We start from the raw sequence: 17114 nt of genomic DNA, 5'->3' as shown, positions 1-17114 counted from the left end.
ACTTGGCTGTTGTGCTTATTTACATTTTCAACATTTAAAATAAGGATAGAAATTGTTACACTTGATGAACATACAGTAACACTATCTTGAGCGACAGGTGTGTGGAGCAGGAGAAAATTCAAAATAGTAGAACATGCTGTTCACACACTGTTTTAAAAAAAGACCAAAGTCAAGATTTGCTTCAGCAGCAGTTTATTTGCAGAATAACCTGGGGAAAAAAGAATAAAGTGTTCAGTTTATTAAAAGGAGCTGCGAATGTTTCAGTTTATAGCTTTCCTCAGTGGTCTCACCTGGAAAGTCACGAGCACTTTTTTTTAAAGGAACATGCCAGTTCTCAGATTAGTTAAATAATGACCTGTTGGTCCTCAGTTAAGCCAACTGCTCATTAATAAGGCAATTGACACACAGAGGCCCCAATAAATGTGAAAAGCTGCAAGAGATCGTACCCTCACCCAAAAAAAACCTAATTTAAGTTTTTTGTTTTTTTTTTCTTTCTCCACAGCATAATTCCCAGTTTCTGTACCATTTATATACAAAAACATCATGTATGTAAAGAAAAAAACAATACCTGTACATGACAGGAGGTATTTCTAAAGAAAACATAAGCCCAATTCTTTTTTCATTCCATTGGGAAAGGGAGTGTTTCGTTAAAAAATTTAAAACACTTCTCTTTGTAATAGTTTACTATCCTGGTCACTACCCTTTCGATGAGACAAAACCCTTTCCATACAAACTTGAAGTCAGACTGAGAATGTTGATCCTCCTTGAATTTATGAAATATTGGAGACTTGGTGTCTTCCCTGCAAATAGAGCTCTTATTGTATGTTCAGAGCTTGGTTTTCCCTACATATAAAAGAGAACTGCTCTGACAAGTCTGTCTCTAAGATTTTGCACCCTCAAATAAACTATTAAAGGAGAATGTTCAAACAAATTATTAAAATGCTGGTCACTGCTTAAAATATGCCAGTGTGCATTGACTATCTGCCTGATTTGATGACACACTGGATTATATGTTGTTTTAAATATACGGGAAAACAATTTAGAAGGTTTTTTTTTTTTAGTTTAGTGCATAAATCTGACTTTGGGGTCTCATAGCAATTGTAAACAGCTGAGCGTAACCAGGTATCAGGATAGCCACGCTGTAAAAAAAACTGGAATACAGATGATTAGATTGAACGACAGCTTCTGATAAAATGTAAATGTAAAAATTGGCCACCCTTTTTCAAAGGGACTGGATGAAATCTTTTGGCACACCGGCGGCTGTTTTTTGCAGTTTCTTTCTTTGAAAAAGTAGCAAATCTTATCTTAAACTGTCTTTTTTTAAATAAACTAGTGTGTCAAGAAAGCTGACTTTAACTAGATCAATGTGATAGGTCGATTTAATTGAGTCATGCCAACTGTTCATATATAGCAAAAAGTCTTCCAGCTAGTTGAGCCCTTCTAAATTACAATAATGCCATCTATATATCTCCTCCATTAAATCAAATTGGAGGAAAAAGCATGTTGTTCCAGAGATATAAATCTTTGATACCCCAAATATAAATTAGCATCATCTGGAGCCATTGTTGCTCCCATAGCAGTGCCATTGATCTGCAAATAATACTTGTGCTCTAGTTTTTAGTGAGGAAAAGTTCAGTGGGGGATCTGATGCATCAGCACGAATCAAAAAGTATTCTAAAGCAGTCAAACCCTCTGTATCTGGGATATTAGTACAGAGGCTTGAGACATCAAAAGTAACAAGTAGTGTATTCTTTGGGTGACCAGTTGTGTAGCGAGACAAATTTTCCACTATGGGCCACAAAAATAAATCAAAATGTTTCACATACTGTAGGCTCTGTCAAATAATTATTGCCTGTCACAATGGGTGACCAGGGGGGTTAGACAGGGAGTTGTGTACCTTATGAAGAATGTAAAAAAAAATTGGCTTAGTAGAACTGTCATTTGTCAAATATTTAAACTCATCGTCAGAAATCAAAGATCTAGCATGTACATCTGTAAGGACCTTATCAATATCAGTGTTTAACTGCGCTCTAGGATCAGCTGGTAATGGCCTATAGAAGTGGTAACCAAGCAGTTCATTTCAACCCTAATAAAGCACACCTCATTCAGCAGCTAGATATCTTGCTGAGCTACTAATTGGTAGAGGCAGGTGTGCCAAATTAGGGTTGAAAAGAAAACCTACAGTATGGTAGATCTCCTGGAACAGGGTTGGTTACCACTGGCCTGTAGAATGTTTTGTCCGCTAGGAGGCACAGCACCTCTTGCTTGTACGTAAGTTTAGACATTAATACAACCCACCCCCCTTTGTCAGGGGATTTGCTTCAAATGCCTTCAAAAGAATCTCATTTTGACAAGGATTGTTGTTTCGGTACAGGAGAGATGTTGCTCTGAGAACATTTTCTTCTACATCTCTTTCTACAAGACAACAAAAGATGTCCAAAGGATGGACAGGAGTAAGGAGCACAACATCTGCTAGCAGTGCTGAAATGTTTTTGAGAAGGAGATGCTATTTACAACTGTAAAATACTAGAGATGCATTCTGTACCCTTTTTGTTATAATGATATTTAAGTTTAAGATTTCTAACAAGGGGTGGGAACAAATTGAAAGGCCTTCAAGGTCCTGCCAAGTCAGATTGAACTTCCTGTTTATTGCTTGACTGTTGGGCTGTTGGGATTTGCATATGCCCCTCTACTCCCTCCGCATTCTTATATTTTTCATTTTCAACAGTTACCCACCAGAAACCATTGCATTGATGTTTTTATTTTGTCTTATGAGGATATACAAGATTACTCACTGGCTTAAAAAATAAGGAACAATAAAAAGACCAAGGCAATGGCGTTGGGCCAGATTTTAATGTTTTCTTGGCATTATACACGTTTTTTGGATTAAGTCAAAACAGTTATTTTCCAGTGTTGAACAGACACATGCATAATACTGCTTAAATCGTCGAGGCCATGCTGTTAGCTGTGGTATGCTGGCTGCTACAGAATTGGGTCCAATATCTCCCACTGATGCGACTTAAAGCATGGACCTCAGTGACATTCCATTTATGGAGGCCCTGCAAACAGCTAGATGTCCATTCTGTGGCCTGCCGCGACTGCCTCTCAGTTACTGGCTGCACTATGATGACATGTCTATGTCTTACACCTCTGTGATCGGGGTCATTTTGCTCAGACCTTCAGAGGTGGGAGGTGGGAAGCACCTCTGCCAATCTCTTATCATTCATTGAAACAGGCCTGGGTCCTGGCACAGAGCATCATTATTTTTCTAATTATATAGTCCTGGTGACAGAATTGATTAATCTGTTGAATGGATAATGTTATTTTTTGCTCTCCCTGTCAGCAATGTGAGGTGTGTGTGTGTGTTATATACACTCAGTGACCACTTTATTAGGTACACCTGCTTGTTCCCCAAATGATGTGCCTGAAACGGAATATATAAAGTATACAGACGTGGTGTAGAGGTTTAATTTTTATACGACCAAAAATATGAATTGGCTGGACATGAGGTGGAACGAGAGCTTTGCAGTATGAATGTGTGGCCAAAAAATCAGCAGGAACTGCATGACGCTACCAAGTCAGCATGGACCAAAATCATGAGGGAATGTTTCCAGCACGTTTTGAATCAGTGCCATGAAGACTTCAAGCTGTTCTGGTGGCAAACGTGGGTCCTATTAGATTGAATATAGACTACATTGTGGCTGTCCATTGACACAACAGTTATTAATCCAAACCATATTTTATCTCTAATCTTTCTCACCCAACCCCAACAACCACTTTTTGGAATTATTATATTGGTGCTAACAGTTTTCATTTAAATTGTAGGCATTTAACTGACGCTTTCAGACAGGGTGACTTACAAAGAGTGCAAATGAAGAAAAGGCCCCAATTTGTAAATCACCAACATCCCAAGTAGGGATTAATGAGCAGTGCATTGGTCAGGCCATAGCACCCTGGCGATGCGATAGGTAATCCTTGTCATTAGAATTAGCATGTGGAAGGGAAGCTGGAGATAAAATAACTGCACCCCAGAGATTCCCCCATCGAGAGTCTCATATTCAATTAGTGAAGCTATGCATCTCATACGGCATCTGTTAGTATGAACATGTTCATACCCTGCATTCCACTGCCATAGATGGGATAAATCTGTGGACTGGGGCATTGTAGGGAGCAGCAGTGTGGCATGAGGAGAGTGGCAGCGTAGGCCTTTGATGGCCGACTGATGTAAAGCGTATGCTTGGCATCAATAAAACAGATACATTAATGGAGAACAAAGCTTTCCGTCTAACAGCAGTCAGTTCTGGGCTCCAACGATGCAGCTCAATAGTCTCCATGTGTCGCTGCCAAAAGTGAATGATTTCAAGCTCTGTTAGGGATGCTAAACTCCCTATTCAGAAAGGCCATTTTGAAACTGTCTGAGAAGTGGGAGCTGTATGAACGGCAGTCATTTGATGCAGAGCCTTTTGTCTCCTGTGCTATTTGTTATTTTGTGTTGCAAACACAATGATCCGCCGGCTTTGCTTCTGTATTTTCATTTAACATATAAATATGTAATGTTCTTTACATGAATGACTTCCCTGTTGAGCATATATCAGTATTTATTATTAACATTAGCGAGCAATACATAGTGATGTCTAGGTGAAGGTCTTTTTAATATATAACCAAGCCAAACCCATTCATGCTGAGAATCCATGAGGGTAATTTCAGGACTGATAAAATTATGTCTTCAGCCAGGTCTCACTTGAAATTGGCATTATCTCTTGCAACAGGAGTATTCTGAAAATATATGTTTGCTTAAGAATAAACAAGTTTAAGGTAGAGGCTATAACCAGCTGCCTCATGCTTAAAGCAAACCTTTAAATACAACCCAGGTGTATGTGCCCATGCAAAAATTATGTGTGGCTCCAGACTGCCCCGCCTCCCTCCACCAGACCAAGCCCCTCTGCAAGTAGATCTTTAAATGTGTAATACAGCCATTATTTGGAAATAAAGTGTATGTGATTTAAACTGGACTTAGCATTTAAGAAATTGTCTGCAATTTTATGAACGATTTGTGAAAAATGATATCACATGTTTCCAGTGGTAGTAGATGATGTGGTTAGGTTGGGAGTTAATTAGAATTCATTCATAACAAAGGAAAATAAGTCCTCTTTCATTGGTAAGAAACAATCGGTGGACTGCCTTTTAAGGTCAAGGGAATTTTGTGTAAGTGTTGGATCCATTCAAAAATATTGTGGCCATTCAAAGACATTTTTCTGCCTAGCAAATTTCCAGGTATGAATGACCAGGAACTGCTTTTAAACAAGTAAGTACATTTTTCTTCTAATGATATGAACGACCTTGTCATTTCAGATGCTCTCCCAGCTACTGCGAACATGGAGGAAAATGCACACAGTCCTGGAACACATTCTACTGCAATTGCTCCAACTCAGGCTACATTGGAGCAACATGTCACAGCTGTAAGTGTATAAGCTAACCCTTATACAAAGGTCACTGAACAAAAGACTGATTTGATTCAAGGTCAAATGCTTACCTCTGATACAGCAATTCCTGTTCGAGCAGTCCACTTGAGAAAGCTTCAACACTGATAGGGATTAAGCAGGAGCTTTTAATGATCTGAAAAGCCTATCTGAGTCCACAGTCATCATAAATTGTGCAGAAGGTTCACATGAAACTAAGCTGTTGTCAGTCAAATATAATAGCTAGCCTATTTAACACTTTCACACATGAGTTGCTAAGAGTAAGGAACACAGAAAAGGCTTCACAGAGTAATTTTCTTTGCATAATTAGATTTTACTTAGAGCTTGATCAGTAAAATTAGTGCTTTTAGAAATGGGAAAGATTTCCGCTTTGCCTGTGACACTAGTCTGTCGGTTAAAAAATACAATATTATGAAGGCGTCAGAAAAGAAATCTGTTCTACAATATCCCCCACTGAGTTGGCGAGAAATAATAGCCTGGATATACAGCTGCAATATGAAGGGCTTATACGCCTGTACATTATTTACCATTGAGACCTAAAACCATTTAAAACCAAAGAACATAAACTGGAGTATCTCAGAATGAACAGTAACTGAATGGATCACACAGTCACAGCCCCTGGAGAAACCATCAACCTTTAAGCTAGAATGCGTGCTTTTTCTCAATACCCTGTCTCTCACATATGCAATAATGTTCTACATTAATAATGCAGTCGTGTTGCATTCACGGGCTGTTGGTGGAAAGCTGTTCCACTGCTCCAGACGGAGCATGCCTCAGTGCTTTCTGTCATACTCGCTGATTGAAAAGCCAGTGTGCCTCAGGTGGCTTCCGTTGTTTCAGCGTCGTACATTTGGATGTGTTATTTCTGCATGTGCATGTTACAGTCGGGGCTGATACAGAGATGACAAATGCGATTTCACTTCAGGCAAAGAAGAAATCTGGGGATGATTCTGTAAAATAAATAAATAAATAAATAAATAAATGGGGCTGCTTATTTAATAAATTCATCCCAGCAGGAGTTGTCACTCTCCCTTAATATCTCACAGTACCTAATAATTCAAATTCCCCACAGTCCCACAGGGCAATGCAATTGGTCTAGCAGAGGGGCAACGCATAGTGAACTTCAGATAAAGAGGACTGGGGCTGGAAGACATTACAACGCTATTTGTTTTTATAAGATCTATAGAATTAGCAAAACTTAACTGGATATTTTTCAGATTTGCAAATACTGCCTGGGCAGATATTTTTGGTACGAAAAGGAAGGAAAAAAAGAAAAGAAAAGAGGACATCTGGTCAGCCTATTCTAGCGTCACGCTGGGATGGGATTGGATAGCATCTCATCATATAAACTGCGGTGTGATAAGAAGCAGCAGCTGACATCACATGCTTGAGAGCACATACTTATCTGCGCTGTCTGGTATCGATAGCAAAGGTGTTTACCTTTCAGAATGATGGAAAAAAGGAGCAAAACATAAAAACGTGTATCAAATTCTGTACTTAAAACACACGTCACCATTCAAATGCACATGAAATTGTGGACCGGCTTGACCGCATGGATATTGTTTCCTAAGAATCAAATATCAATACCTGTGATTTCCTTCTTATTTGTTTTGTTTCCTAGCAATTTATGAGCGGTCCTGCGAAGCTTACAAACATAAGGGTAATGCATCTGGGCTTTATTACATCGACCTGGATGGAAGTGGCCCCCTCAGCCCACTGCTAGTCAAGTGCAACATGACAGGTATGTTGAGCGCTTTAGTCCACTGTAATGATCATGTCTTTCTGGCAACATGATGTCATCGCTGTCAATTCCACTGTGGAGCCTCACAGATGCTGTCGCACGCAGGCCATTGTTCACGTTTCTATCGGAGAGACGACTCGTAAGTCAGCGTGTTTGTGGGGCAGATGCGATAGATGAAATGGGTGTCATCCGCATTAGAATAAGAGCGCTTTGTCTCTTTCGAATTATACTGACCAAGCGGATGGGACAGCATTGACAAGAACATTCCTGGACATTCCATGCACATTGAGGGACCGTGGGTTGCTGGGCGAAATGTATCAATGCCACAACTGGAATTGTTATAATATTAGCAGGCCTAACAGCCTCCCGGCATTGCAAACAATGAAATAATCCTTTGAGAAATGGAAAAGCCTGCTGCCACTCTCCCTTGAGACATCATCCTCATGAGGCACCATTGCTTTTGTGAAAATTAACACAGGCTACCGGAGCCCTCTGTTCCGTCTGTGGCAGTTGTTTTTCCAACCGCCCGCTAGCTTTCCGCTCTTGACAAGCTTCTCTGCAAATGTTGCTATGAGATTAAGAAAGCTTAATCAATTTTGGCCAAGCACAAGATACATTTCTCCATGTCCACGGTACATAATTATGACTCATTTTTTTAAAGAGATCCACTTTGTTCAATGACAGTGCCAATCATGGTTAGAAAAATAACAGATTGTAATGAACTCTCCATCAAATTCCAACACATATTGAATGAATCTATCAAGAAAAAAAAATTGTCATATTGAGCCTGCTGGAAAGCAAACAAAAATGACAATCATATCTGTTGCCTGCAAATTTCCTCTAATTTCATGAAATCATGACTTATTAATCTGGAGAAAAAAAAAACCATTTTATTCCTGAGAGCAGAAATGCACTGGTGTGCAGTCAGCCTGTGATACTATTATCTGAAGGCTCACATCTATTTATCCTGCAACCATTAATTGTTCAATATCATCATATTATTTCATTAACTTAGACAGGCAACTTGGCTATGGATCACTAACATGCTGAGTCAAGCTTGAGCTGTTTCAATGGTGCACAAACTCCTTGACTGGCAGTTTCAAATTGATTATTTAATCAAAATATGTTTGCATATTAAAGCAAACATTTTCCGTGGACATACTGTATGCCCATATATTTTCATAAATTCATTATTCATTTATTTACATAAGGGCTCCACACAAATTGTTGTTGATACAGCAATACATATTTATTTATTTATTTATTTAATTAATTTAGTTAGTCCTGAACAGTTTTTGGAAGGGCATGATGTTCAGGTTCTTGAGACGACAGGACCCTTGGTTATAAGGATTAAGCAGCCTGTTAGGCAGGCCAGACAAAAGACGAGTTTTCTTTTTTTTTTGAGTAATCCTCAAAAAAGCATTCTGTAATTTTAAAGTCGGCCAGTAAAGTGATGCCGGACCAGATTTATAGTGTGGTTATTCTCACACTCACACATTTTAGTCATTTATTTATTTTTTATTTATTTAACCTTTATTTAACCAGGGTAGTCCTACTGAGACCAAGGTCTTTTTTACAGAGGAGCTGTAAACAATAAATACACATGTATGCACACATGCATTCAGGTGCATGCGCACAGACATTTTGTCAAAATAGAAATTGTCTCGTATTTCTTGAGTATACTTTTTTCACAAGTGAAATACTAAAAAATGCACAATCCTCACCAATCAATGTTAATTTCAAGAACAACTCTTTTCGGTAATGTGCACATTCATACCAAGTCATAGAACTGTTCCCGTTTCTAAGGAAGCATGATGAAGAAACTTCACCTGAAAAACAGCTTTATAAAAATGCCATGACTGTCACAGGGTGGCAGACGGGAGGCAACCGGGATGCTTAGAGCCGGACACTTTTCTGTGCGCTGCTCAACAATATTATGCCTGACTGTATTTGTGGCGCGCTGACACAGTACAGACTCATGACCGACAACAGCCAAGACAGCCATGCTTGACCACCCCTGCCAAAACTGACAGATATATCAGCTCGCGCTCAGTAAAACAGCAGCTCTGAGGTCAAAGCAAAGCCTTACCTTATGCGTACTGACATGATGCTAAATGTCCAGTTTACAGCAATGCACATTCCCTGGGCTTAAAAGATGTTCTAACATAAGCCTGCCATAGAAAAATTGTGCAATGGAACACGATGTGTTCAGCCTGGCTGACTTTATACAGCTACTTTTGCACATTCCTATCAAGGGTGTGAATAATCTTGGAGGACACTGTATAAAAATGGAATTTGGTGATGGTTTGTCCATCTATCTTCCATCAAGTACACAAAGGTATTTTGTGTTTTCTGCCCATTAGAGGAACAAATCAACATCTTTCATTGGTTCATTAATATTTGCAGGTAACATACAGGACATGTTCAGGAAAAAAAAATGATTAAAAAAAAACTACAGATCCAGACAAGAAGTGTGCCTTTAAACACATCACAGATATAATAACTGAGACTATGCTTTTGTCATGGATACCAAGAATGAATTCCAGAAATTATGAGACCATGAAATTTTGAATTCAACATTAAATCTGAAAAAAAAATCCTTAATGCCTTCATATGTAACACTTGTCAGATTGGTTTTAACTGCCAACAATACATTGCTTAGACAATAAATTTGACAAATGTGCACATTATATCAACAACTTCAAAACAGTCCACATTCATTATTTTCTCCTTAAATGTTGATTGCTATCACTTTCGAATGTATTTCAAGCTTACATGCATGCATATGCATATTGAAAACTATCACTGCATCATCATGCCTGCCTATTCATGACACACAACTTCTACACACACACGACATAAACAATTCACCATTTGACCGTGTGCTGTCCACATGCTTAAGATCTGTACTTGTCTCTGGATACTCAGTCATTCCTTAACCTCTGTGGTAGCTTTCCAATTAACTATCTGAGCTGTGTGCTGTACATTTGGGTGTTGTTCTTAATGAATGTGATTAGCTTGCTGAAAATGTTTCATTTCGGCATGATATGCATTTTAACATAATATGAATTTCTGATGAGGTGCCACCACAGCAGCATCTTCAAATTATTAGTTCATTAGATAAAGGAGGCCTATAATTTCCTCTGTAAATTACACATTCTCGAAAGGTTCTTTGATATGTAGAACAGAATTCAGTTAGCGTTACTGAAACCTTGGCCTCAATTCAATCAACGTTTGCTCTTAACTTTGACTGCAAGTGTTGGCTTTTCTTCACAAGAATGAATAAATAAATATTATCACTTGAATTAAACTGAGATTCAAATTTAAGAAAAAATGCAGATTGGTTCCAGGCCTTCAGGCCCTGGTGCTAAGTGTGCAAATGCAAGCGCAAGCACTAGCACCAATCAAAAAGATGTGTTCAAATTAATTTAGGTATTTTAATTTAGGTAATGTGTTTGTCACAGTAAGCAAGGAGACAGTAATGGGTTATTGTATAGGTGTGAGGATGCTTTCCACATTCTCTAATTAGGTTTGGCCATGCACCCTTATCTTCACTTGAGATGCAATTATCTCACTCACACATGACAATCTATTGTACTGTGTACTGTCCCTACACTATACTGTTCAAAGGCCTAATGACTGATCGGTGTCAGTCTTGCACTAAATCTTCTTTTATATTAAGCCTCATAACATTATTATCGTTGGTGAAATCTGGCATGAATGTGCAAAGCATGTCATAGTCATTCAACTACACCTGTTACTGTCATTATATCATATTTGGAATTTAGACATTGCACTTACAAATTGATCAGACAGTCTTATTCAAGGGAAATGCATGTGTGACTGCGGCCTCTTGTAGAAGTGATTTTAGTATCAGAGAGATAACCTGTAGAAATAAAGGATAAATAAGAAAATTAATTCAGAGGGACTCACAAGCCCAATTCCCTCACCATTATTCCACACTGCCACCTGTTATATCACTACAGATGCTGTTGTTGCAGCCCATAAACGCAGCCACTGTCAGCATCAATGGTCTCTTTCTCTTCTGTTATGCTCTGCTTCAGTGTAATTCAGAAAGTAACTGATTCTGACTTTCAATTAATTTCAGAAAGCACAGCTGCATCATGAACACAACATCACAAAGGAGAACAATTAACAGAACATTCATGCCATCTGCTGCGGTTGCAGAAGCTAACAGTATAGCCACTAACAAAACTTCAGACACTCATAACTAATAGTTTGGTGACAGCAATATATTTGACTGCTTGAGGAATTGCTTGGTTGGTGTGATGCGGGATACTCAATGGTGGCCTAGTGTTACCGCTGGTTTTCTTTTCTACCCAATAGTTGATTGGTCGATTAATGCCACTGATGAGTCAGAGACTCAGTTGGTGTCTCAGGTTTAATTAAATCAGTCCAGACTAGAGGGGATGAATGAAAACCAACAGTGCTACTGTCATCAAGAGCCAAATTTGAGTATCCCTGGTGTAGCGTCTCCTTTGAAAACAATCAAATTAGCACCTTTGCAGCACGTTAAATATTGACAATATTGATGTTATGACAGCTATTTCTGCAAAGAAAAGTCCGGTGTTACTTATGAAAGGCAGCCAGCCTCATCACAGGGCGAGGCTGGGCTTCTCCCAGGGATAAGCAAACCAAGGACTTCTCTTTCCTTCCTACACTTTGTATTTTTCCCTAGACATTTCTCTCTGATCACACTGCACGCTTCAGATACGGCGGCAGCAGGGCGTGATGTGAAGTAGTGTTGCGTAGAGCCAAAGACAGGGTTTTAAATCCGGTGTTACACTTTTGTTTTCAGCTGTTTACACGAACGCCAAGGAAATATAGTTTGAACCGTTGATTTCCTGTCTGACAGGAAATCAGCTTGTATCGTGATTTGGTCTTTCCAGATCTGTCAAATCCAGACCATTCCCATGTTAGGAAGTGCGCCGAATATTTGACAGCTAGTATGGGTGAATCGGCCCTAAAAAACCACATGAACTCAGTTGAAACACCAAGCCACAGTCATGCAAGAGGCATTTTATGTGAGATGTGTGTTAACGTGCCATGGAAAAAAGAGTGTATATGGTTCCTTTGTATTGTTAGTTTTCCTTACCAGAAATGTAGGTGGTGACTGATGGAAATGGAATTTGGTATCACAGTTAACCTTTCAGTTTTAACACCCACATATAACCTCATAGGCCACCTGCTTTCGGACAATTGATCACAAATGGATTTTTGGGATGAGGGTTATCAGTGGGGCTTGCTCTGAACTTGTGACTACCCCTAAATACACTGTGGGGAATTGCAGGGCATTCTTCTTATTGACCTCTCATGCCTTTTGCTGTTTCCTTGTAACTCATTGGTATGTTGCATTTATATCACTAGTTCTTGTAGGCATAATCACAATTGCAATATGATTTTCCAATGTCTTTTCAGAAAAGACGTGGATGGTGATTCAGCACAATAACACGGAGCTGACCAAACTAAAATCATCTGGTGGGAAAGATCAGCACTTAGCTTATTTTAACTATTCCGCTAACACGGAGCAGCTCCAGGCGATAATTAACCAAGCACAGCACTGCGAACAGGAAGTCTCCTACCACTGCAAAAAGTCACGGCTCTTAAACACACCAGGTAAGCTCTTTTTTATTAACACTATTGATCCCCCTCTCAATGAAGGTCAGTTTTATTAAGCCCCTGTCCAATTTGACATGTGTGGACTATACAGATGGAGCTTCAGTAAGCATCTTAAATAGACTATATACTATTTCTAGCAAATTCATTAATTCTTTGGAAGTAGAAGTTCTACAAAGACTTATTGAATTTTTTTTTGTACAATTTAGCAATCCGTACATTTGCACATTATTACTGTAGCCAGGGAATTCATGGGTATGATGTCTTAAATCGTTTTATTTTGTGCGTAAAAATGTAGGAGTGTGTATGTGCGTGTCCATATGCATGTGCTGTTGTAATAATATGTGCAAATGGATGTTTTTTGTGCATGTGTTTGCATGTTTATGTTTAACAATATGGGCTCTATTATAGCAATGCAAATGTTGTGATTGATTACACTGCTGTAGAGATTCCAGGGAAGAAAATTGTAAAACATGTTGGTTCACAGATTATATTAAGAGTAGCTGTATAAAATGTATGTATGTATACATATATGTAATAATGTACATACATATAGCCGTGGTTTGTCTAATTTAGTTTATGAATGAACATGTACTTATATTAGATGGTGATCCGTTCACCTGGTGGGTGGGCAGGACAGGCGAGGCACACGCCTACTGGGGCGGAGCAAAGCCCGGAACTCAGAAATGCTCCTGCGGACTGGAGGAGAGCTGCATTGACTCCAGTCACTACTGCAACTGTGATGCGGACAGGAGAGAATGGTGCACTGCTCATTTTCACCCATATGACTGATGAATAGAAAAAGCCTGCATGCAATTTTGTGCAACTGTGGATATTTAGCTTCTCTTCTCCCTCTGTTGAATCAAATCTATCAACCACTGATACATTTCCTTGCTGTGTTGACTTCAGCTTAATAATAAATGTGTAAATGTGGTAATTTGCGAATGTTTTGAGAAATCACAGGTCTCAGTGTACTGGTTGCATGATAGAGAACCACAGGCTACTAGTAATACATATTATTTCTGTCGCAGGACAAATGATTCAGGCCCACTGTCATTTAAAGACCATTTGCCTGTCACTGAAATATCTTTCGGTGACATAAACAGAGCGGAATCAGAGGCAGCTTACAAAGTTGGCCATCTACAGTGCTATGGTGACAGTAAGTAATACATTTATAATACAAATGTATGTTATAGTCCATTCTTAAAACCAGGATTGTGTCTTTCATCAGAGGTTTTTTAATTAATACAGCTTATCCAGTTTCCTTTTTTTTCCTTTTTTTTGGGGGGGTTGATAAGAACCGAGGGCAATCTTCAAACAAACACTACAGTTTGATGATTTCATATATCATGTCTTATTTATGTTATCTATTTCTTTGACTAGAGAATTTTTGGAATGCAGCCTTTTTCAACAAGGAGACCTCCTATCTCCACTTCCCTACGTTCCAGGGAGAGCTGAGTGCTGACATATCCTTTTTATTCAAGACCACAGCAACATCTGGTGTCTTCATGGAAAATCTGGGAATTAAAGATTTCATACGGATTGAACTCAGCTGTAAGTAAATGATAACCGGTGAAGTTTATATGAAGTGACTTAATATGTACTGTATTATCAGTATTGCACAGCACTTTTATAGCTTAATGATACTGTCATTCCACATGGATGAGACTTCATTTTTTAACTGATATATTGATGTCAATTTTATTTTACATGAGCATTATTGTTAAGTGTCTATGCTTTGTCAGGCATTGTATATTAGGCATATGCCTGTGTCACCTTAAGCAGCATCCATTTCTATTTAAAATAATTTATCAGTCTTCTATTTTGTGCTCTATATAATAGTTCCAATGTATCCCAGAAATGATTAGAAATGACAGCTACTCAGTTATTCCTTAAAGTATGGGGCTACATGCTGTGTGTGTGATAACACTAGTAATTCTAGCACTCACTGAAAAAGAGTGCTTCTGAAGTTCAGGGTACTATAGAGATGTTTACTAAAAACAAAATCTTTAACTTTTTAAAGGGACAGATATTAAAGCGAGTTTGGGGACCATGTTATGGAATATATCATTATTTAACATTTCCCCTATATAAATCAATATGTAGCCTATCTTGTCCATGCACTTTTTATATTCATCTACTATTATTTAACTGCCTATTTTTTGCAAAATGTAAGAAGGAATTAATTTAGAAAAACCTGTGAACCTGTGATATTTAGTTGGTATTCTCTACTTAGCCTAAATAAACTCTGCCAGTCCTACAAAAAAACTTGACATCAAGGGTTTGTGGCATAAGTGGGAAGATGGAATGTGCTTTGAATATTAATGTGGTCAGATTATCATCATTACTGGATTGTTTTTCCAGTCAGATTTAATAAAAAGGCTCTGTTCCAAGTTGGGTGGCTTGCTTTGTTTAAATTAAATACATTTTAAGTACATTCTGACACTGGTTGAAATACTTGCATTAAAACTGTTAAACATTAAACATTTTAAAATTAATAATAAAATCAGCAATTACATTAATAACAATAATTCATTATTAAATTATTCATCTAAAAATACTGTTTATAGTCAAATTATCCCAAATGATGGCCTTGTTTTGAAAAACATACTCATGTATTGCACTGATCAGTGCCCTTGAAATTTCAAAGCCTGAAGTTTTGATAAGTTGAAATAAATGTGGTACTTGTTTAAGCAGAACAGAAAAATCACGTTGTTTTATTTATTTATTTATTTATTTATTTATTTATTTATTTGTGAAGTGAGCAGAAATGCAGCTCATGTTGCACTGGTAAAGTGTGGGAGGTACCTATGACTCTAAATCTTTTTGACTTGCAGCCCCATCTGAAGTGGTGTTTTCTTATGATGTGGGAAATGGGCCTTTTGAAGTGAGAGTGGAGGCGCCCACGCCACTAAACAACAACCAGTGGCACTCTGTGAAAGCGGAGCGGAACGTAAAGGAAGCCATGCTGCGGGTGGATCGGCTGCCGAGTAGGACACAGAAGGCTCCTACAGATGGACATATTCATCTGCAGCTCAACAGCCAATTATTTGTAGGTAGGAGATGGTTTCCCTGATTAGAATGCATGACTTGAGCACCTGCAGCAAAGCGAATGCCTGCATCGCACACTCTTTTCTTACCATTTGGTTTATATAGTGTTTGCATGTATCTTTATTAGGCATTAAAACCAGAATGTCTGAGAAACGGCCTATTTGGTCGAAATTTATTTGTTCTTTCCAATTTTGGTTCACTCTCCCTGTATTTATCCTGTCTATAGTTTCACAGAATTGACCGGGCGAATAAAAGAGATTATTCCCATCTAAATATATTCAATCAGGAAGCGATATAACTTTGTACTATTGAAATGTCATTAGATTTCATTTTCTACTAATAAGCCTGCTATTTATTTAATATAGAGATGTGATGCCATACTTTTGTAGCTAACTAGTCATCAATGCAACCTGATTGAAAATTGACACACAGCAATGAGGACAGTGTACCAATCTAGAAAAGGTGCATTTCTCCGTGACACTAACTGTCAGCCTGCCTTGTCACTGGGAGGTAGAAATGTAAGAGCAGCCTGTGGACTCCTGCCTGATGTATGCTCACCCTGCCCCTGCTGTATCCCACCTCCATGGATAGCCAGATAGTATCCTTGCTGTGTGAATGTGTGACTACAAGACCCAGCTCATATTCAAAACCTTAACCAACATAGCCACTCAGTAATGCTTTTGAAATTATTGTGAAGAATGTATTCTTCTTCTTATTATTATTATTCTTCTTCTTATTATTATTATTATTATTATCACAAATTGCATGCAACATCAATGACCCATTGATGTTGTGTTTTGAAAGACTTCTACTTTGGAATTCTTGCTGCTGACTTGTTGCCAGGGCTAGATTGTGAGACAGAGAAATGGGTGGCAAACTGGCAGAAATAGAAAAGAAAATGTCAGATTCTGAAAAAAAAAAAACTGGCAAGAATCAACATTTGTTTGTGACTGATGATTTCATGATATCATGTCAAGTTTGACATCATAGACAGTTTGCTGATTTCAGAAATCGTTGGAATTAACATGGCAAACTGTATAACACTATACTAGTATTTTTTTATGTTATTGTTGATTGAATCCTAGTGTGTCTTTATAGCATTGTAATGAAAGTGCCCTTTGCAGGCTCTAAAGGGTTGTAAAAAATTATGGTCTTGTGAGAGGGTTAATGGTGCATAAATCACAGGACCATGCTTACCATGGAAA

At 38.3% G+C, this 17114-nt stretch overlaps 1 protein-coding gene across 4 annotated transcripts in view; it reads left to right on the top strand.

The window, feature by feature from the left end:
- Positions 1 to 17114, top strand: part of cntnap3 (contactin associated protein family member 3) — a 100248-nt gene that overhangs the window by 64110 nt on the left and 19024 nt on the right. For all 4 annotated transcript variants that reach the window (XM_064308277.1, XM_064308276.1, XM_064308278.1 and 1 more), the window contains 7 exons: positions 5353 to 5459; positions 7102 to 7221; positions 12661 to 12858; positions 13463 to 13619; positions 13890 to 14017; positions 14242 to 14412; positions 15696 to 15914. In XM_064308277.1, coding sequence (XP_064164347.1) covers positions 5353 to 5459; positions 7102 to 7221; positions 12661 to 12858; positions 13463 to 13619; positions 13890 to 14017; positions 14242 to 14412; positions 15696 to 15914 — 1100 coding nt within the window. The remainder of the gene's footprint in view (positions 1 to 5352; positions 5460 to 7101; positions 7222 to 12660; positions 12859 to 13462; positions 13620 to 13889; positions 14018 to 14241; positions 14413 to 15695; positions 15915 to 17114) is intronic.

This window comes from Anguilla rostrata, chromosome 14, assembly GCF_018555375.3.
Source record: "Anguilla rostrata isolate EN2019 chromosome 14, ASM1855537v3, whole genome shotgun sequence".
Classification (NCBI taxonomy): domain Eukaryota; kingdom Metazoa; phylum Chordata; class Actinopteri; order Anguilliformes; family Anguillidae; genus Anguilla; species Anguilla rostrata.
Note: the sequence above shows the minus strand (reverse complement) of the source record. Positions and strands in the feature narration are given on the sequence as shown.